Source organism: Myotis nattereri (assembly GCF_964212035.1).
Source record: "Myotis nattereri genome assembly, chromosome: 2".
NCBI lineage: Eukaryota > Metazoa > Chordata > Mammalia > Chiroptera > Vespertilionidae > Myotis > Myotis nattereri.
Genome location: NC_138076.1, coordinates 40,036,386 through 40,062,115, shown reverse-complemented (window position 1 = coordinate 40,062,115; position 25,730 = coordinate 40,036,386). Strand labels below are relative to the sequence as shown.

At 35.7% G+C, this 25,730-nt stretch overlaps 1 protein-coding gene across 1 annotated transcript in view; it reads left to right on the top strand.

Moving 5' to 3' along the window:
• The window catches only part of TM9SF2 (transmembrane 9 superfamily member 2), a 65,939-nt gene extending 41,970 nt beyond the window's left edge, over positions 1-23,969 (top strand). The window contains exons 12-19 of the mRNA XM_081083783.1: positions 1,151-1,283; positions 4,653-4,772; positions 7,533-7,590; positions 11,105-11,264; positions 12,944-13,095; positions 14,917-15,028; positions 20,178-20,349; positions 23,278-23,969. Coding sequence (XP_080939909.1) covers positions 1,151-1,283; positions 4,653-4,772; positions 7,533-7,590; positions 11,105-11,264; positions 12,944-13,095; positions 14,917-15,028; positions 20,178-20,349; positions 23,278-23,345 — 975 coding nt within the window. The 3' untranslated portion in view covers positions 23,346-23,969. The remainder of the gene's footprint in view (positions 1-1,150; positions 1,284-4,652; positions 4,773-7,532; positions 7,591-11,104; positions 11,265-12,943; positions 13,096-14,916; positions 15,029-20,177; positions 20,350-23,277) is intronic.
• The last annotated feature ends 1,761 nt before the right edge of the window (positions 23,970-25,730 follow it).

Sequence of the window (25,730 nt, the reverse complement as noted above, 5' to 3'; positions counted from 1 at the left end):
ATATACTTTGTAAGCATTAAAAAGACCTAGGCAGCGCTGTATATACAAATGTGGAACAGCACCGCCATGATATTATTAGACTAAAAAGATAAGGTATGAAATATGGTATATAATATGCTACCATTTGTGGGGGCGGGTGGGAAAGAAAGTATTCATGCATTTGTTTATACATAGGTAGAATATCTCTACAACGATAATAAAAACTAGTCACATTTGTTTACTCTAAGAAAGGGGACCTGGCTCTCTGTTGAAAACTTAGCTTTCACTTCCATTGTTTGAGTGTTTCAGTATACTTGTTCAACAAAAAAGTAATCAGAAATGGTTCCTTGTCTAGCTAATATATTGCATCACCTAAAAGAAGGGATGCATATAATTTCCCCCCGTACTTTTAACAGACATTCATACTGGCAAGGAGATTAGTAGACCCATCACCCTGGGCCAACAGTTACCAACTCATGTTCAGTTTTGTTTTATCTGTAGAATCCCACCTACTCGCCCCTCCCTCCCCCCCAATTATTTTGAAGCCAATATCAAATATAATTTTATTTAATCCACTTAGAGCCCTTGTACTTTCTTTTTTTTTTTTTTAGTTAAGGTATTACAAATGTGTCCTATTCCCCCCATTAACCCCCAACCTCCCCCCCTGCACACTCATGCTCCATCCCCCTGTTAATAACCTTGTACTTTTAATAAAACTTCAATTTGTATGTTCCTCATAAATGACAAGGTAAAGTCTAATTCCCAGTGTGTGTGTAAGTGTTGTGTACCAGCAAAGTAGGTATGAGATCTAGTTTATTTTGGAGATTAATGAATGTAGGTTGAAAAGGATAGAGTGTGATTAAAAATTAAGATGTTAAGTTGGATCATAAAGCTTAGACTAGAACTAGGTAGGCATCACATTATCTTTGTATTTCTTTTTAAAATTTCTCTGTAACTATAGTATTAGTAGACTGTAATACACAGCATTCCTTTAAAACAATTCAGGAAAACTATAAAGCTCCATAATTCAAGCTTTATACTTCAAAATTAAAATAAATATTAACCTTTGTAAGTTTTTAAAAATTTTTCTGTATCAGTCTATTCAACAGTGAATAAACTGTCTAGTTGTCTTGGTGATATCACATGACAAACAATTTCATTTTCTTTTTAGGAGGATGCCCAGGAAGAATTTGGCTGGAAACTAGTTCATGGTGATATATTCCGTCCTCCAAGAAAAGGGATGCTGCTATCAGTCTTTCTAGGATCGGGAACACAGATTTTAATTATGACATTTGTGACTCTCTGTAAGTGTTAATTGCAAATTAAATAGAAAGTACTTTTTCTAAATAACTAGAGGCCTGATCCATGAAATTCATGCAAGGGCCTTGGCCCCTGCCCGCTGCAGCTTCGCCCGGAAGGAAGGACGCCCGGTCTAATTAGCATATTATGCTTTTATTATTATAGATTATTTGAAAACCAGTTTTTCTAAGTGAGGTAGCTAGGCTAGCTGTCTCTAAGAGTCCTCTTGGCATTTAAATCTGTGTTTTGGCTGTACGTGACTTGGGGTGGGATTAGCTGCTCCCAAAAGCTGACCATTCATATCTCTATTCAGGTGCATAGAGACCGGCCTCTGTCATAGCAGCACTGCAGCTGGAGATGACTAGGTCCTGAAACACCATCTGGGTCTGAGTCTGGGTAGCCTGGAAGCAGGGTCATGCAGGCTGACTGTCCCACCCCACTGGGAGCAGTATGATTAGATCCCAAGACATTCAGTGAGAAAGACCAAAAAAAGAAGAGTGAGTAGGGCAGGAAGGTTTTTGTATACCTTTCTCATCTTGGAAGAATTTTAGAAAAAAAGACCTCTATCTTTCCCTAGCAGTGTTCAGGAAAGATCTTCCTGCGGGGTCGGGGAGGGGTGGATCTACTCCTGTGCCACCTGAAAATCTTCAGGAATTTTACTTAATTTTTGTTGATTAGATCAATCAGTTTTTAAAAATAGACTTAATTTAGAGGTATTGATTGGCCACAGGAGTGGTTCTGATACTCTTATTTCCAAGATCTTCCAGTTTTTCTAATTTTAAGAGAAAAAAGTTCGAATATAATTTCCTAAATTTTGAATTTTTTTTTTTTTATGTTTCCTTCATTGTTGCCTGTTAATGATGAACAGTAACAAATAAATGTTACTGGAAGAATTCAGGGACCACTGACCTTTTAATAATTTTTTCAGTGAACCTTTATTCTTATGTTCAGTGCATATAAATATTTAATACTAAAGTCATTTTCTGTTAGTAAAATTCTAAATTTTCATGATTTATTTATTCCGTTTTATTCTTTGATTAAATTCTGTTTTGTCTCTCATGTTTGATTGTTACAAGGCTTTTTCACCCCAGAGGGCCTTTTAAAAGGAACAAAAAATAAATTTTAATTGCATAAGTGCTTTACAAAGAGGATTTCCACTTTGAAATGTGTGGCACATGAACATGTTTGGGAACTACTGACTTACATCTCCAGGTTCAGTTTGAAGACTAATTTGAAGATTAACTAGAATATATGTATTTATTTAGTAAAGAGATGCAGCTGCTATGGGTAGGGCTACAGTTAGTAAGTATATTACACTGAAGAGGGTAGGATGGGAGAAGTCATGAAATACCTGGAACCAGCCAAGGTAGTATGAAAGCACTAGACTACCAGAGAACCAGGGTGGAGTTAGAGCAGAATAGATGCTTGAGGGTAAAATTCTTCTTTAAAATTTTATTTGGAGCTGCCTTTTGCCCCTGTCTGGTCTTTGTTGGGGAAGTGAACTTGTGAGGAAGGAAAGTTTCAGAGAACCTAGGATAGAAAACAATAGGGATCATTTCCCTTAACAGCTTGAATATGAACTTTTCGGCTTCAGAACAGTCCATTTCTTAGTCCTGAGGAGGGGCAGGGCAGTGCATATAGCTGAAATTCTTATAGATCTGACCTTATCCTATTTTCCTGCTGATCATGAATTTCTCCTCTTGCCCCCTCCGTGCTGATCAGAAGGTGTGAATGGACATGTACTTGGTTATGTGCACCTCAGAGGAAATACCAGGAACTTTCCTTGTTCCTGGGATCAGAAAGCTACTTGACTTTCTGTACAAGTCATAACTTCTGAGTTCCAGCTTAAAGTTAGAAGTCTTTTATTCGTAGAGAGGGTTATATAGAGAAGAACAAATAAAACTAACCAACTGAATAAGGGTAGGAGCCAGAATTTTCCCAAGTGATTGATCAAGTCTTTTAAAAGGATAGAGTGTGATTAAAAATTAAGATGTTAAGTTGGATCATAAAGCTTAGACTAGAACTAGATTCTACCAATCTATGAACACAGTATATTCTTCCATTTGTTTATATCTTCTTCTATCTCTTTTTTCCATGTCCTGTAGTTTTCTGAGTACAGGTCTTTTACCTCCTTGGTTAAGTTTATTCCTAGGTATCTTAATTTTTTTGGTGCAGTGGTAAATGGGATTGTTTGTTTAGTTTCTCTTTCTGTGAATTCATTATTGGTGTATAAAAAAGCCATAGATTTCTGGGTGTTAATTTTGTATCCTACTACATTGCTGTATTCATTTATTAAGTCTAGTAGTTTTTTAATGGAGTTTTTAGGGTTTTCTATGTACAATATCATGTCATCTGAGAATAATGACAGTTTTACTTCTTCTTTTCCAATTTGAATGCTTTTATTTATTCTTCTTGTCTGATCGCTATGGGTAGCACTTCTAGTACTATGTCAAACAGGAGTGGTGAAAGTGGGCATCTCTGTCTTGTTCCTGTTCTTAGGGGAAATGGTTTTAGTTTTTGCTGTAGGTTTGTCATATAGGGCTTTTATTATGTTGAGGTATGATCCCTCTGTTCCCACTTTGCTGAGAGTTTTTATGAAGAAAGGTTGTTGGGAGGGCACAAGTGGGGGGTAGGGGGACACATATGTTATACCTTAATCAATAAAGAAAAATAATATAAAAAAGAAAGGGTGTTGGATTTTATCAAAGGCTTTTTCTGCATCAATTGATATGATTGTGATTTTTGTCTCTCAATTTGTTTATCTGATGTATCACATTTATTGATTTACATATATTGTACCAGCCTTGCATCCCCAGAATAAATCCCACTTGGTCATGGTGTATGATCTTTCTAATATAATATATTTATGTTATTTTAAAAAGCTGTATTTGAATTTTAGAAGAGCTGAAAGTACTAATGAGCATTCGGTTAGCCTCCTCTGAGAAGAGGAGAGATGAGGTCTTACATGTAGACCCTTCCAAAATGGAGCTTGCCTTATGTAAGATGTATTGATGCAGTCCCTTAAATATTACTAAGATTTAGTGTTGGCTGCATGGTAAGATAGTGTACTTTCATGAAGTTGTGTCTAGTTTATTATTTTTAAAGTGTGTTTTTCTTTTTTTAATTTGTTGATTGGTTTGAAAGAGAGAGAGAAAGAGAGACAAACATTGATTTGTTGTTCCACTTATTTATGCATTCATTGGTTGATTCTTGTATGTGCCTTGATTGGGGATCAAACCTCCAACCTTGGTTTATTGGGACTATGCTCTAACCAACAGAGCTACCCAGACAGGGTCAAAAAGTGGGGCCTTATATCACTTCACAACAAAGAAAACATTACTAAATTGTGTAACTTTAAATTACTTGTTTTTTAGTTTTTGCTTGCCTGGGATTTTTGTCACCTGCCAACAGAGGAGCACTGATGACTTGTGCTGTGGTCCTATGGGTGCTGTTAGGCACTCCTGCAGGCTATGTCACTGCCAGATTCTATAAGTGTAAGTAAAAGCCATCCTGACTAGGTGTCAGATGGCAAATCTAATATGCTATATCATTGTGTGTGAGACTTGATGCCTGCTTGTTGATGCTTTAAACCAGTGGTCACCAACCTTTCAGACCTCATTGACCACCAGTGATCCGTGGACTACCGGTTGGTGACCACTGCTTTAAACAATATGTATTATAGGTGTGCATCCTTATTTAAAAGAAGCTTGTGAAGTGGATGACTCTCCCTAGATTTATTTGTTAAAAGATGCTTATACAGTGAAATAGGCAAATTTAGGTGCTGCTTATCCACCATCCCATCTTTTCTTTTCCTTTTAATTTTGACTTAACAAGTTCAGCTGAACAATTTAATTTGCTACATTTATGGAAACATATGTGGACTAATGAAGAAAGTCTACAAATAGTTATCACCAATTTAATCACTAAAACAAGTAATAGATACAGGGATACCTTTTCTTACATGAGAGAAATCATACTTATAATTAATGTAATATTTATAAAAATAAACTGTATTTAAAGTAAACTAAGATCTCACTTTTTAAAAGAGCCTTGAAGTAAGTTACTTTTGTAATATAGTTGGTTGCAATTTCTTATATTCTTGCTTTCCAAAAATAAAGTTCAGTGGATAAAAGGATTAGGGCCACAGAGTAAAGATGGGTTGGAATTAGATGGCTTAGAAAGCTCCTTCACCAGGGGTAGTGATTGCCAGAGTTTGCCTGATTTAGGAATCCTGAAATCCACTAAGATGGTTTCATAGGTAATCTGTGAATTAAAGTGCCAGGGAGATGGGACCAAGCTAGGGTTGATAACGATTTTAAGGCTTGAGCTAAAACATTAGGGTTACATAGCTGGCCTTAATGTGTGGTGGGCTAATATTTCAACCCCAAGTAGAAATATTAGTTAGACTTTGCCAGATAGAATTTTCTCAGGAGTATGAAGTCTGTATGTATGTATGCATAAGTGTGTTTAATTTCTGTGAATTTTGTCAAGTTTTTTTCTTACATCCTTTACTAAAGGACACAGAATTAAGGTGGTCATATGTATTTTAATACATGTCAAATATAGTTGGACCACTGCTTACACATAAGCGCCCCACCCCCTTTTTTCTAATACATTTTTATTAATTTCAGAGAGAAAGGGAGCAGGAGAGAGATAAAAACATCAATGATGAGAGAGAATCGTTGATCAGCTGTCTCCTGTACACCCCTCACTGGGGATTGAGCCAGCATCCCGAGCATGTGCCCTGACAGGAATTGAATCAGAAACTCTGGTTCATAGGTTGATGCTCAACCACTGAGCCATGTCAGCTGGGTCCCCATTCTTACTGTTTTAGCTATGCTGACTTTCTTTCAGTTCTTCAATCATGTAGTGGACCCTTACACCTGCCCTAAGGACCTTTCCACATGCTGTTTTCTCTGCTTGAAGTTCCAGTCCATACTCCCTCATCCCATACAAATCCCCCTTAACTCCTCTTCATTCTTAAGATCTCTCAGTTACAGATGAAGTAGCATATTAATCAGGCAGAACGTTCTGAAAGGTGTTGTTCCTTGGCCTCAGTCACAAAGTACTTCATTATGTAGAGTCATTTCTGATGTTTAAAAAATATCATTTGAATTTTGATTGGAATTGTATTAAACCCAAAATTAATAATTTCACAATAGTCTCTTGAGAATAGTCCTCTGACTTCAAATCATATATATAATTGTCATTTTCTTTTGGGCAGGTGGTACTTGATTATAAATTGTGTTATCACTTTTAAACAATCAAAGTTGTTCTCAGATCTCAGCCAGTTTCATCCCCCACTTTTAAACTGGGAGCAGAGGAGTACTTTCACTTTTTTTCTATGTACTTGAGTTTTTTATTTTTATTTTTTAAGTGGGGGAAAAAAATTGAAGAGGGAAGGAGCAAAGGAGAGTAAAATGTTTGTAAGCAAATCTGTTCTGTCAAGTGGTCATAACCCTTCTATTCATAATCACCTGATTTGACACTGATCTCCCACCTCCACCCTCCTTCTAACAGTAACTACAGTGCTAAAGGAATCTTTACAATTCAGACTTAGTATGGAAGTTTAAATGTGTTGCATGTCAGGCTTTATAGTTCTTGGTTTTATAACAAACTAGAGGTCCAGTGCACGGATTCGTGTACCGGTGGGGTCCCTCGGCCTGGCCTGCACCCTCTTGCAATCTGGGACCCCTCGGGGGATGTCAGGTAGCCAATTCCGTCCTGATCCCCACAGGCCCAATCCAGACAGGAGGGAGCCTGATCCTGTGCATTGAGCATCTGTCCTCTGGTGGTCAGTGCACATCATAGCAACTGGTCGACTGGTCAACTGGTCATTCGGTCATTTAGGCTTTTATATATATAGATTCTGAGACTGACCTCAAGATAAACAAGAACCTCTAGAGTGCCCTTTTTCTACTCAATCCCATTATTGAAACTGGCGTAGAAGATAGGTTTGTTTTATTTTGAAGTAGAAAAAAGAATGGGAAAGAAAAATTGATATGGATGACTTTCCTTTGATACTAGATTTATTTTATGCTGAAGCAAAAATCATTAGAGTAGGACTTACCTAGGGCAGTCTTGTGATGTGCATCTCTGATTTGAATCACTTGGGTAACGAATAGCAAATCATTTCTTAATGCCATTTTCTATGGAAAGGCACCCAGGACTCTGACAGTTTGTCCAATACCAGACTTGGAGTATAGCTTTGAAGAAAAGTCTTTATGTTATGCCATTTTTGTTTTCTTCGACAGCCTTTGGAGGTGAGAAGTGGAAAACAAATGTTTTATTGACAGCATTTCTTTGTCCTGGGTAAGTGAATTTTTCCATAATAATTTTCTTAACATAGTCATATTGTGGTTCTCAAATTTTTAATCTATGTAATCTTTTCTGTCTCTAAACTATGTACTTAAGATAATGAATTGAATTTTTCAAAAGGGGTAAAATGAATATTTAATAAACATTTGCAGAATGATTAAATCTTTCTCTTAGTCTGTGGAAGTTAGTATGGCATGTCGTTGTGTATGCTGTGTTTTAAAGCTTTATGGCATGATCATAGAAAGGAATCCTCACCTGGTATAATTCAGGCAGGGATACATTTTCAGGTTTTTATCGAAAAAGCCTTGCTGCTTTTTAGAGTTAATTCCATTATATAGAGTAACATATACCAAAATTTCTTTGAAAAACTTTAGAAACCACCTCATATAAAAACAAAACAAAAATATCCCTTTGGGGACAGCTTCCGATAGCAAGTATCTGATATACATGTAACCCTAGAAATAGAACCTATTTCTTCCCAACTCTCCAAACTCTCCCCTTCTGGTGGGCAAAAACTAGCCTCTGAATAGTCAGCAGCAATAAAGCAAGCCAAAGGTTAACTCTAGAAGCCAGGACTGTTTCATTTGCAGGCCAGAAGTGAAAGAGTAACAATAGCCAGAATTTTAATAAACATTTGGGATAAATATTCTCAGGTTTTCATCTCTATTGAAGATTCCCATGCCTTTCAGCCATTCATGTTCTGTTCAAATTTGTATGCTTTTCTCAAGCTGTATCTTTTGTCTGCTGTTCAGCTTAGGAAGTGTCCCTCCTTACCAGGACTCAGCCATAATTTCCTTCAAAATCTTGCCTTTCAAATGTCCCCCGATCTCTAACAGCTTCTAGTTTCTCCTTTTCTCTATGTTCTGTTCATGTATTTCACATCTTATTCCTACAAATATGCTTAGGTGTCCCAAATCCTAAAAAGAGCTTCCATACGCACCTTCTGTCTACTATCTTATTTAATTTCCATTCCCAACAAAATACCTTGAAAAAAATAGTCTACACTTCCTTTCTCTCATTTTCTCAACATACATTTACAGAATAAAGCCATGCCATCTGTTTTTTTTTCCCTCCTGTCATTTTAGTGAACTTCTCTCTAAAGTTACCAGTGATATCATTTTCAAATCTAAAAATGTTTTTCTCTGTCTTTACCTCTCAACATTGTCTAACATTGGGATACCTTCTCTTTGAAACTCCTTCCTTTTTTGGCTTCATAGAAATTATCCCTTCCCTGTTCCTTTATGTCTCTGAAAAACCCTTCTCTGATCTTCTTCATTCCACTTTTAAAAGTAGATGTTCACCAGTAGGATGGTGAGGTAAACAGAGAGAGATAGAGACAGAGACACAGCCAAGAACCCAAGTTCCCACCTGGAGCAAGAGAAATTGGTGTTCACCTAGGAAAGGAAGCATCATTTAATAGTATTAAATTCATATAATTTTATATAAATAAACACCTGCATATAATTATTACAGTAGATACAACAAAATGTAATTTGATAATATTAAGCATTATTTCCAGATTTAAAAAGAATTTAATAGAGAAATGCTTTCTTATATTAACAAAAATCTCATCTCTAATTCAAAACCAACATTTAATGATGAAACACTAGACACATTTTTATTAAATCACTTTTGTATTTAAGTTCTATTCACAGCATGAGACAAATAATACATTTCCAAAAGTGGAGATCATATTATTATTTATTGGTGACAGTTTGTACATAAAGAACATTAACAAATTTCAGATATATAAAACTTGTAGAATTAAGAGTTTAGCAGAATGGCTAGATATCAGCTAATACTCAAAGATCATGAATAACACCAATAGCAAATTAAATATTTTAATCATAGTGGTATTTTTGTGGGAAGAGAAATCTATTTACAGGAATATTAGCAACAGAAAACATTTACAATACCTGAAGTAACTTCTGAAAATAGGCACGATCCATATGACAAGTCTACAATGCTTATTAACTAGTAAAAGATACAAATTCACCATGTTACTTGATGAGAAGACTTACGTATTCTGAAGGAGTTTGGAGATGCCCCATGGTTAGCAAGACAGAGAACACAAAAATAGACCATGTGTACATGGAATTATGCTAGATGTGGCATCAAAAACCAGAGGAACTGTAAAATGATGCTGGAACAATTGATTATATGAAGGGAGAAAAATTCTGTTTTTACTGCACACATGAAATCAGTTCTAGGTGGATTAAAATCTAAATGTAACAGGCATAACAATTAGATGAAAATATAGAAGGTTAGGAAAAGCTTTCTTTTCTTAAACAGGTTACCCAAAGGATAAAGGGAAAAAAGTGATGACTTTGATGAATAAAAAACTCTGTGGGTTATATAGAAGTGATTGTAGTATGATTATAGTCGTGTTTTCTAAAATGTACTCATAGAAAAAAGACTGAAAGGAAATTAAGTACACATATTCAAATGTTTGAGTTAATCAAAAGCCATAAACTGGAGAACAAGATATTTAACAAGGAGTTCGTTGCTAGAGTGTATAAAAGCTGACATATGTTACTTTGTAAAAGCCATGCAACCCAAATGAAAAATGAGTAGTAGATGTAATCAGCAAGTCACAAAAGGTAAGGCCTCAGAAGCCAACAAACACAGGATGATCAGCTACAATTGTCAACAGGAAATGCAAATTAAACAACAAATCTGTATGCTAAGTGAAATAAGCCAGTCAATGAAGGAAAAATACCACATGATGTCACTCATTTCTGGATAATAAAGACCATTATAAACTTATGAACAAAAATAGATACAGAGGCAGAGCTGCCTCGAACAGACTGTCAAACTACAGCAGGAAGGCGTGGGAGGGAAGGAGGGAAGGAGGGGGGTGGGTAAGAGATCAACCAAAGGACTTGTATGCATGCATATAAGCATAACCAATAGACATAAGACACTGGGGGGTAGGGGAGGCCAGGGGATTGTCAAGGGCGGGGGGGAGGGGGGGGGGGACATATGCAATACTTTTTGTAATACTTTAAGCAATAAAAAAAAAAAAAATCTGACAATCCCAAATATAATGAAAATATGTAAAGAGGGAACTTTCAGCCCTAACCGGTTTGGCTCAGTGGATAGAGCGTCAACCTGCAGACTGAAAGGTTCCAGGTTCGATTCTGGTCAAGGGCATGTACCTTGGTTGCAGGCACATCCCCAGTTGGGGGTGTGCAGGAGGCAGCTGATCGATGTTTCTCTCACATCGATGTTTCTAACTCTCTATCCCTCTCCCTTTCTCTCTGTAAAATATATTTTTTTTTAAAAAGAGGTAACTTTCAGAAGCTGCTGATAGGAATTTAAATTAGGCACAACCAATCTAAAGAGCAATTTGACATTTTCTACGAAGATTTAAATTCACATAGCCTATGACTTAGCAATTTTTCTTTGTATATAACAGAAATTGTGATATTATTATATATGATAGCTACCATGTATTTCATTTTGTTTCTAACTCAAGTTTTACCTAAAAGCCTCTTTTATCTTTCAGGATTGTATTTGCTGACTTCTTTATAATGAATCTGATTCTCTGGGGAGAAGGATCTTCAGCAGCTATTCCTTTTGGAACACTGGTTGCCATATTGGCCCTTTGGTTCTGCATATCTGTGCCTCTAACGTTTATTGGTGCATACTTTGGTTTTAAGAAAAATGTAAGTTTATAGGTGTTAACTTATTCAAATGAATTTCAACTGTGGGAACTAATTTATGCCACCTTAAAAGATAGTTGTCTAAAAGATATAGACTTGTCCTGTGGGATCTGGATTTCACAGAAAATTGATGACTTCAAAGTTTGATTGCAGTCATTTAAAAAAGTCGTATATACTCAGGAGTGTGGTAGAGAGATTACAGATATAAACTTAGATTTCAAAGTTTTTTAAGTAAATGGAAACTAATACAAATTGATAGGAAATGAAAAGCTAATTTAAACTAATTAAAACTCTGAATTTTTGACATTAAAATAAATTATTTTACTTTTTTTTTAACCTAAAAAGTATGTGCATTTTGTCCTTAACAATAAGTGTTTCTAGTTTGCATTATTTAAGTAAACCAAGAGTATGGGTTAGGAAGTGAAGTAAAAAAGTGACCATAAAATAAGACTAGCAGTTTTTAAAATATGTAGCTTTGAAATTTCATATGCTTACCTGCTAATACTTGATTTTAAGGAAGACTATAATCAGTTCAGCCCTTCCCTTTCTTCTTTCTATCTTTCTCTACCTCTTTTTATCCTCAGGCTAAGAAGAAAATTAGAATTTTTTTCTTCAGTGTCATTCTCTAACTTACTATCCTTGCTCTTCTCTGAAAATATTCAGTCCACAAGTTAAAAGAAATAATGTATCACAGTATACTTTGTGAGGCAACCTGGAACCTTTGGAAGAAACTCGAAGTGCTTCATAGTCTCCACTGCATTTACCATGCCAGTCTACTAAAAGATTTTTCAATTTTTTGACATTTTGTTTAAGTTATGGTTTAAAATCTAAATAGCATAAATAGTAAACTGACTGTTTGAAATTTTTTAAAATTATAGATTAAGTACTGAAAATTATAAAATATAAAAATTGAAGAAAGATATGTAATGATTCTATGCACATATATACATATATCTACATGTATAATAATCTAGTCCATGGAAGTAAAATCTCAATGAGACTGACAAGTTTTAAATTTTTATGTATCATCACAAAAATTTTAGAAGTATGCTTTGAACTTTCTTGCAAGAAAATGAACTTGTACATACCTGTCCTTTTCCCCTCTCGTAACTATGTTTAGGTACTTTCGTTTCTAGTGTTTTTATACTATCATGTAATGTGTTATCAAAGAGAGAATAATTGAGAACATCTCCCATACCATATAGTCATAAAGCTTCATATATTCATTGTCTTCTTCATGTTCTTAAGTCTTAGTAAAATTGAGCTATTTTAATAAAGATGACATCGCCCATCTCTAAATAAAAATACATTGACAGAATTTAAGAATCAGATGATTTCTTACAGGGGGTATATATATAAAAGGAGGAAAAAAAACCCTTTTTTATTTTCCAAGTATTATATTATCTCCTGTGTATTTCATACTTTATGTAAAGCCATTAGCCAGTGGATAACTGCTGGAAACAGTGGTGGCTTGTTCCAGTAGACAGACTGTTGCACTGGATAGTATCTGGCTTGTGGCTTCTAAATAAAGATTTCTGTGGGATGACTTAGGTAGATTTGTATTGCCATTAGTGTCACCATGGAAGCTGAGAAAAAAACAGGCAAATAATCTAATACAGAGAAGAATTTTAGAAGTATATATGTAATTATGAACCCTTTCTTTCATTCTTTCTTTACTGAAGGCCATTGAACACCCAGTTCGAACCAATCAGATTCCACGTCAGATTCCTGATCAGTCCTTCTACACAAAGCCATTGCCTGGTATTATCATGGGAGGAATTTTGCCCTTTGGGTGCATCTTTATACAGCTTTTCTTCATTCTGAATAGTATTTGGTAAGCTAAAGACTAAGTCCTCTTATTGCCATTACCATTATATGTATTACTAGCTTTCTCTTTTTGTTTATGTGGATTACTGTTTATATCTTACAAATTTAAGCTGTTCTCTCCAATCAGAAATCTTAAGAGCAAAAAAGTAATTTTTTTTTCATGTGGGAAAAAGATAATAGTAATAGCTATGATTAATTGAGGCTTATTAATTCTTACTCTAACTTAATTCTCAGATCTCTATGAGGTATTTATTATCCACATTTTACAGAGATAAAAATGATGCTTTAGAAGTTAAGTAATTTAATTTGCCTGTGTCACATAGTTACCATGTGACAAAAAAATTAATCCAAATCTCCAAACCTATGTTCTTAAATAAGTCATCTGTACTGCTTCAGAGAAGATACTCTGAGCCTCCTGATCGAGAGGTTTCGAGCAGGCTTTGGAGGAAGGGTTGAGCTAGCTAACCTTTCAAAGTCCTTTATTATCCCAAGAGTCCTTTATTCTCTGACTTCTTATTTTCATTGAAAAACTCATAGCGTTAATTTTGAACCACTCCATTAGGGTGTATACAGACAGTCTTTGGGATACGTAGGACTCAACATCATTTCGTGGTTACGTTGCCATCTCCCATTTATTTATTAAAAAAAAGTTCTGTCATTTTGACGTATGTACATATGTGCTTTATGTTTTTTATTATTTATTTACTACAAGTAAAGGTCAGGAATTGTTATCTTTTAAATTTTTTTTTTTACTGTTTCACTTCATTACTGCTGTGTATGTGCTCCATGTGAGTGACGTAGATGCTTAAGTAGATGGGTTCCGACTTATAGTGAAAATCGCATCATGTTGTGCCGTAGGAACAGATCTCTGACGTAACCCGAGGACCTACTGGATTAGGATAGTTATTTGATCACATTGACATATGTTACAGAAAGTATCGAGGTTTGAGGTAGCATAAAGTGAGAACTAAATTTGAGCTTTTTAGTGATTAGAACCTCTTTCTTTCAGGTTTATTATAATATTTTCCAAATTCAACTGCTTTTATAATATATATACTAAATGTGGCCATTTCTTAGTTTGGCTATGACTTTCCGTTAATTTTTTATCAAATTTGTGAGACTCACCAGTAGACAGTTAGACTAAGCATATTTGAATAAATAAGAGTTTTAGGTTCTACCTGAGCAGGAAGTCAAAGTCCATGACATTGCCATATCCTTCCTCCCCTGCCCCACTCCTACCCTATCATTGTCTAAATCTGTAAGAATTTGTCTTCTCTGATTAGTTGGAAGAAGACAACTAATCAGGGTCTGGCAGGGTAGCTCAGTTGGTTAGAGCAGCAGCCCAAAAAAGCCAAGGTTGCAGGTTTGATCCCTGGTTAGGGCACATAACAATCAACCAATGAATGCGTAAATAAGTGGAACAACAAATTGATGTTTCTCTCTCCCTCTCTTTCTCCCTTCTGCTCTCTCTCAAATCAAAATTTGAAGAAAAAAAAGGTGGTCCTGGTTGGTGTGTTTCAGTTGGTCCAGTGCACCAAAAGGTCCCTGGTTCAGTTCCCCGTCAGGGCACATACCCAGATTGCAGGTTGGATCCCAGCTCAGGGTGCATGCGGGAGGCAGCCAATCAATGTTTCTCTCTCCTCCCTCCCTCCCTCTAAAATCAGTAAAAACATATGTTAAAAAATATATTTTACCAAAAAAAAAAAAGGTGTATCTTAATTAGTTGGGAGAAACAGCAAACATTTTCAGTTCAAGAAAAATGAAAAGATTGTGTTATTTACTATGTCAAAGAGAAAATATAATTTCATTTTGACATGTTTGATTATAGGTCACACCAGATGTACTACATGTTTGGCTTCCTGTTTCTGGTGTTTATCATTTTGGTTATTACATGTTCTGAAGCAACTATACTTCTTTGCTATTTCCACCTATGTGCTGAGGTATGTATTAGCAGTATTCACTTACATTAATTTGTACACGGTATAATTTTGGCATAAGACTGAAACTATTAATTGAAATAATTTTTGCAGATATGTGTCATTAAGGTAGAAATTGACCTGTATTCCTAAGTTAAATGTAGTCCTTTTTAGGATTGAATTAAGATTGTATCCCAGTTCAGTAATAGTATTTACTTTGAGCCTAACTTTAAAATGTTAATTTCCTAAGAATAGCACATCATGCTAAATTTTTATTTTTTTAAATGTCTGACTTGATTAATATTCTTTTTGTAACAGATATTTCTAGACTGAAAATTTAGGAAACATAAACATATTTTAGTGAAAAAAATTATTAAAACATTACATTGTAATGTGATATTCATGGCAACCTGGCAAAATGATGGTACCCTATATAATAGGTTAGAGTTGATGTCTAAAGATTTAGGTTGTGTTAAATCATTTTGTTATAGTTACTTTCTTTATAGGAGATAAAATCTAACTTTGTTAAAATTGAGATGCTTTTTTAAAAAAATTAAGGTTAACAGAACAGTCATGGAGATGTAAAGTACAGCATAAGGAATATAGTCAATAATCTATACTAACAAAAGAGTAATATGCTAATTAGACCGGACTGACCAGACATCCTCTGGATGTCCAACTTCCTTCCAGACAAAGCCACAGTGGCGGGGGCCGAGGCAGAGATGGTTAGGGGTGATCAGGCTGGCTGGGGAGCAAGTAGTTAAAGGCGATCAGGTCAGCAGGGGAGCAAGCAGTTATGGGCGAGATCAGGCCGGCGGGGGAGGGCAGTTGGGGGTGATCAGGCCGACGGGGGAGGGCAGTTGGGGGCGATCAGGCTGGCAGGGGAGTGGTTAGGTAGTGATCAAGCTGGCAAGGGAGCGGTTAGGGGGTGATCAGGCAGGCAGGCAGGCAGGTGAGCGGTTAGAAGCCAGCAGTCCCAGATTGTGAGAGGGATGTCCGAGAGGTCCCAGATTGGAGAGGATGCAGGCTGGGCTGAGGGACACCCTACCCCCATGCACAAATTTCATGCACCGGGCCTCTAGTATTCTAATAACTACGTATGGTGTCAGATGAGTATGAGATTTATTGGGATGATCACTTAGTAAGTTACATAATGTCTAATCACTGGTGTACACCCAAAATTAATATAATATTGTATGTCAACTGTAATTGAAAAATTAAAAAAAAATAATTTCCCAGAAGAAAAAAAAAATCAAGGTTAAATTCATATAACATAAAATCAATAATTTTAAAGTGAACATTTCATTGGCACTTACTACATTTACAGTATTGTATAACCACCACTTCCATCTTGTTTCAAAATATTTTCATCATCCCCCCCCTAAATAAAATCCCATACCCATTAACAGTAACTTCCCATCCCCCCTCCCCAGCACCAATCTGCTTTGTCTCTACAGATATTTCATATAATATGTGTAGCCGTTTGGGTCTGGCTTCTTTCACTTAGCAGACTGTTTTCAAGGTTCAGCATATTGTAAGGTATTAGTACTTCATTTCATTTTATAGCTGAATAATATTCCATTGTATAGATACACCCCAATTTGTTCACCTAATGGTGGACATTAGGTTTGTTTCCACCTTTTGGCTATTAGAAATAGTATTGCTATGAACTTTGATGTGTAGATATTTGAGTATCTGTTTTCTATTTTGAGAGGTATGTATGTGGAAGTGGAATTGCTGAGTCATGTGGTAATTGTTTCGCTTTTTGAGGAACCACCAAATTGTTTTCTACAGTGATTGCACCATTTTACATTCCTACCAACAGTTGCACGAGGGTTCCAATTTTTCCACATTCTTGCCAACACTGTTATTTTTTTATTTTGTTTTTTTAAATAATAGCCATCGTAGTATGTGTGAAGTAGGTCTCATTGTGGTTTTTCATTTCTCCAATGACTAATGATGTTCACCGTCTTTTCTTGTGTTTGTTGACCATCTCTATATCTTATTTGCAGAAATGTCTGTTCTGTTTGTTTGCTCATTTTTAAATTGGGTTGTTTATCTTTTTGTTGAGTTGTAAGAGTTCTTTATATATTCTGAATACTAGATCTTTATTAGATCTATGATTTTCAAATATTTTTCCCATTCTGTAAGTTGTCTTTTCACTTTCTGGATAATATCCTTTATATGAAAGTTTTTAATTTTGATGAGTTTGATTTGTATCTATTTTTTCTCTTGTTGCCATATCTAAGAATTTATTCCTAAATCTAAGGTTACCTTTATGTTTTCTTCTAATGTATAATTTTAGCTCATATATTCAGGTCATTGATTCATTTTTAGTTAATTTTTGTGTATGGTATTAGTTAGGGGTCTGACTTCATTCTTTTGCATTTGAATATCCAGTTTTCCCAGCACCATTTGTTGAAGAGACTCTTCTTTCCTCATTGAATAATCTTGGCATCCTTGTTGGCCATTGGCCATAAATGTATAGGTTTATTTCTGGATTCTCAATTTTATTCCAGTGGTATATATGCTATCCTTGTGCCAGTACCACACTGTTTTGGTTAGCATAGCTTTGTAGTAAGTTTGAAATCAGGAAGGCTAAGTCCTTCAACTTTGTCCTTGTTTTTGAAGATTATTTTGGCTATTTAGGGCCCCTTGCAATTTCATATGAATTTGAGGATCAGCTTTTCCATTTCTGGAATAAAAGAGGGGGACATTAGAATTTTGATAAGGATTGCATTGAATCTGTAGATCACATTGGAGAGAATGGCCATCTTAACAATATTAAGTCTTCTAATCCATAAACATGGGATGTCTCTCCATTTAAGTCTTCTTTAATTTCTTTTAGTTTTGTAGTTTTCAGTGTACAAATCTTTCTGCTCCTTAGTTAAATTTATTCCTAAGTATTTTATTCTTTTGGATGCTGCTGTAAATGGTTTTTGAAAATGTTTGTTTTTTGGATTGTTCATTGCTGGTGTAAAAAACACAAATGATTTTCATGTTGATTTTGTATCCTGTAACATTGCTAATTTGTTTATTAGCTTTGTTAGTTTTTGTGTGGATTTTTTTGGATTTTTTAAATGTTGGTATGCTTCTCAAATATATTATTTTTCACATATTCAAAAGGGTAGAAGAGATAGTGAAGTATTTCTTTCTCAGATCTCCTGCTAAGATATAAGCCACTTTATTTAAAAATGAGAACTGTTTTAGCCCTGGCTCAGTTGGCTCAGTTGGTTGGAGCATTGTCCTGTACACCAGAAGGTTGCAGGTTTGATTCCCATTCAGGGCACATGTACGTATGTTGTGGGGCAACTGATCAATGTTTCTCTCTGTGTCCCTTCCTCTCTCTAAAAATAATCAATAAACATATCCTCGCATGAGGAGCTAAAAAAAAAGTTAAATAAGTAAATGAAAGAAAGAACTGTTTTAAAAACTTACCTTGTTTAAATTATCTATATACATAAAAGCCTAAGTAACCGGCTGACCAGTAGCTTTGACGCACACTGACCACGAGGGCCAGATGCTTAACACAGGAGCTGCCAAGCTGCAGTGATTTGGCAGCTGCAATTCTCGGGTGACGCACCCAGAACCAGAGAGGAAGGAGCCCAATTCTGGGGTGCGTCACCCGAGAACTATACTCTTGCAATCCAGGACCCCTCAGGGGATGTCAGAGAGCCGGTTTCTGCCTGATCTCCACAGGCCTGGCCGAGGGACTCCACCAGTGCACGAATCTGTGTACCGGGCCGCTAGCCCATTGGCTCCCCACTTTGGGTCTGGCTCCCCACCAGGCCTCTAACCCATTGCAGAGGTCGTGGGTCTGGCCCTTACAGAAACTTGTTGACTCGATGAGCTAAATGATGAGACGTGCAGTACCTACTGGCTGCAGCCCCGACGTCTGGTGCCCACGCCAGCTCATCCGCTTAACACATTGCAGACGGATCATGAGAATTCTCATTTTTTCTGTTCTAAGGCTTGTCGCCAATCACAAGAATTCTTTAAAAAGATATTAGCTTGTAAGAACATGTAATAAATAACTTCAAAATGCAATGGGTATTTAATTTTAAAGCGTGCTTTTAACATTTATGTAAAATGTTTTTTGTACTCATTCAATAGAAATTTATCTGGCCACTGGGTAAAGCTAGCAATAAAACTACTGGTTTGCAATGTGTTAATATTGATTTCCAGTGGAGGCAGCGAATTTTCCTGCTACCACTCTCGACTGGGAAACCAGCCGGGGCTTCCCTCCTTCTGGGCAGACTAGCGCCAGCGGGCAACCTCCAGGGAGCGAAGGAAGTGGAGGAGCAGCTCAGGTGGGAGGAAGTATGGTCCCGCCACAGGACTCCGCCTGGGCAGAACAAGAGCCTGACATTGAGCAGGGTCCTGCCCTAGGCCGACTAGATTCCAGGCTAAGTAAATCCTGTTTGCTAAATAATTGCATTTTGCAGCTAAATGCCCACAAATTGTCAGTTACCGCCAAACTTTTAGGGTACAGTGAGATGAAAGAAGCGAGACAGATACAGAGAGAAAGTGACATAATATTGGGAGAAGAGAGGAGGAAGCCCAGTTCCAGGGTGCGTCACCTGAAAACCGCCCTCTCGCAATCCAGGACCCCTCGGGGGATGTTGGAGAGCCGGTTTTGGCCCGATCCTCGCAGGCCAGGCTGAGGGACCCCACCAGTGCACGAATCCATGCACTGGGCCTCTAGTGTTAGTAATACCTGAAAATGGATTTCAACCAGGACTTAATAGACTAATCTTCTTCCTAATATAGTTGACTAGACTATAAGATAAGTGATGTTAATTTTGAACTATGTAAATGTAAATAAGCCTTGTAAGTAAATTTTCTAAGTAAAAAGTATATTGCTTTTCTTTGGGAAGCATACATTTTAAAATATAGTTTAATGCTTCATTGTTCATAAACTGTTTAAGATTTTCCACATGTTTTTAGCCGGTGCTGAGTATCTCCACCAAAGATAGGAAGTGCTTTTTAGTCTCTTTAGTGAGGAGGGAAATTGACAAAGTTCAGTAGGAGAAAAAGACTGGAACCAATATAAAACATCAGGTTTATGGGCTATTTCACTTAGCTATCTTTGATTTGTAACTTTATTCTGCTACATGTTATCTATTAATTTGAAATTAATTCTTGTTCTTTGATTTTTTTCTTTTCTACCTAGGATTATCATTGGCAGTGGCGTTCGTTCCTTACTAGTGGCTTTACTGCAGTTTATTTCTTAATATATGCCATACACTACTTCTTTTCAAAACTTCAGATCACGGGAACAGCAAGTACAATTCTGTACTTTGGTTATACCATGATAATGGTTTTGATCTTTTTTCTTTTTACAGGTAAGAATTTAAATGATTATTTTTAATTAATAAATTTTTAGGCTAGTTATTCAAATTATTTATGAATATTTTCCCTATAAAACCCAGAAGGCTTCTACTACTCAGCACTCCAATATTTAGTCCTCAGTGCAACTAAGCATAGTCTGGTCTGCCCCTCTGTGCAGTGAATATCAGTAAACCAAGGTGAGGAAGCAGAAACTAAGGGGAGAAGTCTAAACAGGGTCATTGTTGTGCTAAAAGTACTAGAGTACCTTGACCAGTACATCTCAATGTTTTCTCCTGTTAAGCTCTTTTTTTTTTTTATGTCCTCTTCCTTTCCCCATTGACCCCTTGTAGCCTGCTCCTGCACCCTGCCCCTGTCCCCACCACACTACCATCCATGTCCATGGATTATGCACACAAGTTCCCTGGTTGATCTCTTCCCATCTACATACCCATCCCTGCCTTCCCTCTGATATTCAACAGTCTGTTCCATGCTTCTATGTCTCTGTATCTATTTTGTTCATCAGTTTATTTTGCCTATTTCAAAAAATACAGTGGGGCCTTGACTTACGAGTTTAATTCGTTCCGAGACCGAGCTCATTAAGGAGCTCCTTAACTCAAATTACTCTATCAACTCAATGCAAAAAATCTGCGAGAGACAGCTGGTATCTCAAAAAACTCGTTAGTTGGGACACTCGTAAGTCAAGGCCCCACTGTAGAGTAAAAATCTCTAGTTACTTAATTTTAGGAGTAAAGTAGAAATTGGAGAGGTGAAGTCAAGATGAGATTGAGAATAAATGATATCAAGAAAAGATAATCATAGGACTTCCCTTATTCTATAAGTTTTAAACTACAAGTTTAAAATTCAATAAAATAAAATATATTAATAAATAAATAAATAAATAAATAAATAAATAAATAAATAAAATTCAAGTACCTAATGGTGTACAGTGTATATAATAGTGGCATTTATGTATGTATTTTTTTCTCTGCCCATTTGAGTAAGTTTCCTATATCTTAGAGCCCTATGGGTGCTTGTAAGCATGTGTGGAATTAATGAACTAAAAAAAGAAAATTGAGGGACCTTTCTTTGTCACAAAAAATGTATATCTAAAATTTTATCTAAGGTTGTGTTGCATGCTATGTGAGGACATATAGGAGCCCAAAAGAAAAATATATTTAAATTAGAAATGTTCTACTTTTTACTCATCTGTTACCATTTAGGAGAACTAAGTAGGTTTATTAAGTGCCTCTGTTGCTATATCGGTATATGACAAGCTTCAGGCACTTACATCAATTCTGTATTCCAGGTCATTGGTCAGACATAATGAAGTTGGTGTTTTCTAAAGTGGGATATACCCATAGTTACTTCAGGACTCCAGACCCTTATCTTAGTCAGTCTGTTTTACAAAACAAAATAATATTCATTCATTTAACGAAAGATGCTTTAAGTATGTATATTATATCTATTCCATATTAAGAAAAAGATAAAATACTAAAAGTATTTTGTTAAGAACAAAGTAAACATTCTTAGGGTTATCAGTATGGTGATAAAATGTTTTTTTCTCGTCTCAACATACCTTCTCTTAAACAAGGTTGTTTAAATAGATTTATGTTTTCATCATTACTTTTCTGAAATTAACTCTAACTTCATCCCTAGCTAAGCTTACTAATGATCCTTTGAATAATCAAAAGGTATATTCAGATACCTTCAGTATATCCTCCCAAACAGTGACTTGTGCATAGTAGGTACTCAGTACATGTATGTTGTGAGAATGAGTATAACAACATTTATAGCTTTACATAGTAATGCTCCACTTGACTTAGAAAATCTCCTTTAATACCTCTTCTTTATATTACATTTAAAACAATGTTGAAAACTAGACTTACACAAGGAGTATGTATGTCCCCTTTCTGTATTCTTCTGCACCCCCACCTGTTGGCTCTTTTCTCAGGGGTAATCCTGGAAAAAATAGTATGCCTCTCAGTTTTTAAAAATATGTAAGGCAGTTTCATAATTTAGTATATATCCTTTTGCAAAACAGAGTCTCTAAATTTATGTTTAATAAATCTAAGCATGGTATAGTTTTTAAAAGTACTACACTTGAAGTCAGAAAAAGGGGATTTGAGTTCTGGTCCTGCTTACCAGCCATGGGGCCAATAGACAATCCCTCAGAGCCTCATTTTTGTCACCTGTCTAGCATTCAGTTTTTTGGAAGGCATATATTTTTTCATGAATCATCTCATGTACTCTGCCTGACAGTCTATGGAGGCAGCCAGGGCATATAAAATTATCTCTGTTTAAAACAAGATAAAGAAATGGGCTTGTAAATTCAGTGGCCTACTCCAAAGATGTTATACACAGCTCATGACAAAGCTGCTCTGTCCTCTGGTACCACACCACCTCTCATTCTCAGTGGGGGTGCATCTTTATTATTATCCTAATTATATTGCTTTTAAACAATTTGTAAAGCCTTCCTGCATTATTTTATTATAGTTCTCTGAAAACCGATAATTCTCAATAGCTATACTTAGAAATTATCCCCATTTAATTCTATGAATCTGATGCTCTGTCATATCAGACCTTGAATTAATTGTAATAGTATCTTTCCATTTTATGGTAAATCATTCTTTAAAAGGAAAGAAAAATTGTCATCCTTTTCATCTTAATTTTAGTCTTTTGCATGTAATAAGAAAAATGTATTCTAGAAAGCTCAGGTAATCTTATAGTATAAAAAGTCCTTTCTGTCAATTTCTGTAGGAAATTTGATTTCAGGTGGTTGTATATTTTTCAAAAAAGCTCATGGATCTATGTTATATTCCTGGAAGGTAACAGTTTTTAGTTTTGTGGCTTTTTTTAAGGAAACAGTCATTTTAAATCAGTATGATGTGTGAATTATTAGGCTTTCTTTGAAAAAGCATTTATTTTTCTTTTTTCTCTTATAGGAACAATTGGCTTCTTTGCATGCTTTTGGTTTGTTACCAAAATTTACAGTGTGGTGAAAGTTGACTGAAGAAGCCCAGTGTGTCCAGTTAAAACAGAAATAAATTAAATTCTTCATCAACAAACATCTGTTTTGTGACTACCTTGAGTTTTATCAGACTTATTGGCCTAGTAATCCTTCAGAAACAGTATAATTCTAAGTACACCTCTTCCCATACATTTTTCCCCACAAAATGTGTTTTCAACACTAAAGCATTTGTATTGTGATTTGATCAAGTATATATTCAGTTGTTCTCAATGAAGAGCAAATTTAAATATGTGCATTTGTAAATACAATAGCTATAACATTTTCAGTACTTCTAATGATAGTAATAGAGGAGGCCGTATTAAACAATACCGATGAAATACCGGACAGTTCATTGTAAATAGAATTTTCTAGGCTCGGTAGGTGGAAAGAATTATTTTTCTTTGAAGGAAATAACTTTTTATCATGGTAATTTTGAAGGATGATTCGTATGATGTGTTTATTGAGGGGATGTGGCTTTTTAAAAAAAATCCTGTATTGGTTGTAATTGTTCATACTTTCTTTTCTGTGTTGACTTCACTATTCCCATGGTATTGGCCTTTTAAACTATGTGCCTCTGAGTCTTTCACTTTATAAATTTGTTATCTTAATAAATATTGTAAAAACGTCTTCATTGCATCATTACCTGTTGTATATTCAAAGAGAATCTGTAAATAATGGTGTTTTAAAATGAGTTACATGATTTTATCAGATTTTACTGTTTTTGTTATTGTAACACTTTCTGAGTTTTGATTTAAATGAAATTCCAGTGTCCTGGGCTTTGTGACAGATCTAAATTTTTTACCACTAGGCAGTAATGGAAATTTTAATCATGCATGTCTAGCCAGGTAATTGATGTAAGTCTAGTAGTTGATATGGGCCTTACTACATTGTCATTAAGGACTTTGTTTCTGACCAATTTTTTCAAAATACAGCATTTTTTATGGGTGTTTTTTTTTTTAATCTTCACCTGAGGATATGCCCATTGATTTTTAGAGAGAGAGAGAGAGATCAATGTGAGAGAGAACATTGATTGATTGCCTTCCATCTGCGTCCCAACCGGGGATTGAACCCACAACCTAGGTATGTGCCCTAAATGGGAATCGAACCCAAAACCTTACTGTATATGGGATGATGCTCCAACAAACTGAGCCACACCAGCCAAGACTGCATTTTTTATGTTTTAAAAGTCGATTTTTATTATTAGCAATGACTGGGAAGTCTTCCTCTTTATTATTACATTGTCTTAATTTGGATTCCACAGTTTTCTTAGAGTTAAATAACTATTTCTCTTTCACATACTTCTGATTAATTGCAGTTCATGTGGAATATAGAAGTTTGGGATTTCAGAAACATTAATCTGCTTTTATCTATGAGAATATTCATCTTGCATTTTAGGGGCTCAGGGCTTGCTGCTTATGAAAGCAAGTCAGATACTGTCATTAAACTTATAACTAAAATTACTTGCTTTTGTTCACATGATGTTGGTGGGTTCCTGCTCAATAATTTTATGTTGATATCCTTTTTAAAAACTGGCCTATTAGTTTTAAAGAGCGAAGGAGCTTTAGTTATTTTTAATCTCTGACATAGTAGATTTAAGATAGAAAAGTTCCTTTCAAATTTATATATCTCTTGCAGAATACTTAGGTTTTTATACATAATACTCTTAAGGTACCATTGCAATAGTCTGGTTGACTAAATAGAGGTTTTATAAAATCTTCAGATTCAGACCCTAGGCTTAGTTTTGTTGGTCAAAGTTAAGTTTCTTCAATTTTATTTTTCCTTCAGGAACAATTAGCTTAGTGATTAAAATAGTCAACTTACCATTTTGATGTAACTTTTTTTCTCTTTTTCTTTACACTTTGAAGTAGCCATATTCACACTTAGGCAATGAAGAGGCAATTGGAAAATAAAAGTATTAAAGGAAAAGACTTCGAGGGAGGATGAGGAAGGAGACTGAAAAGGCAAGACCAGTGGCAAGGAAGGCAGTGGAAGAAAGGCCAGTTCTCCATGCTTTTGTCATGACTTCGTAAGTCAGCTGCTGTGTTTTGTTTAGGAAGTTCTCTGGGATAAGAGCACACTGGTTAGGCATGTGAGGTGGTTGGTAGAATCTTCGGAGCCTTGTCCTTAGCTTGAGTGTACCCCAGGAAGAGAACAGTTGGGTTGCATTGTGCTCTGAGCACAGCGACTGGGCTTCTTGGGATTGTGGAGAATGACCGCCCAAAGGATAAAGAGCTTCTGGCTGGGACCTTTATCCTGCTTCTGATAGGACCAGAATTGCTCGGATAACCAGTGAACCTCAGCTGCTTGGAAAGGTTTTTTTAAAACCCTCATTAATAAAGACCTCTTCCTTCATAGTTTATAATGTAATTATTTATCAGATGTCTGTCT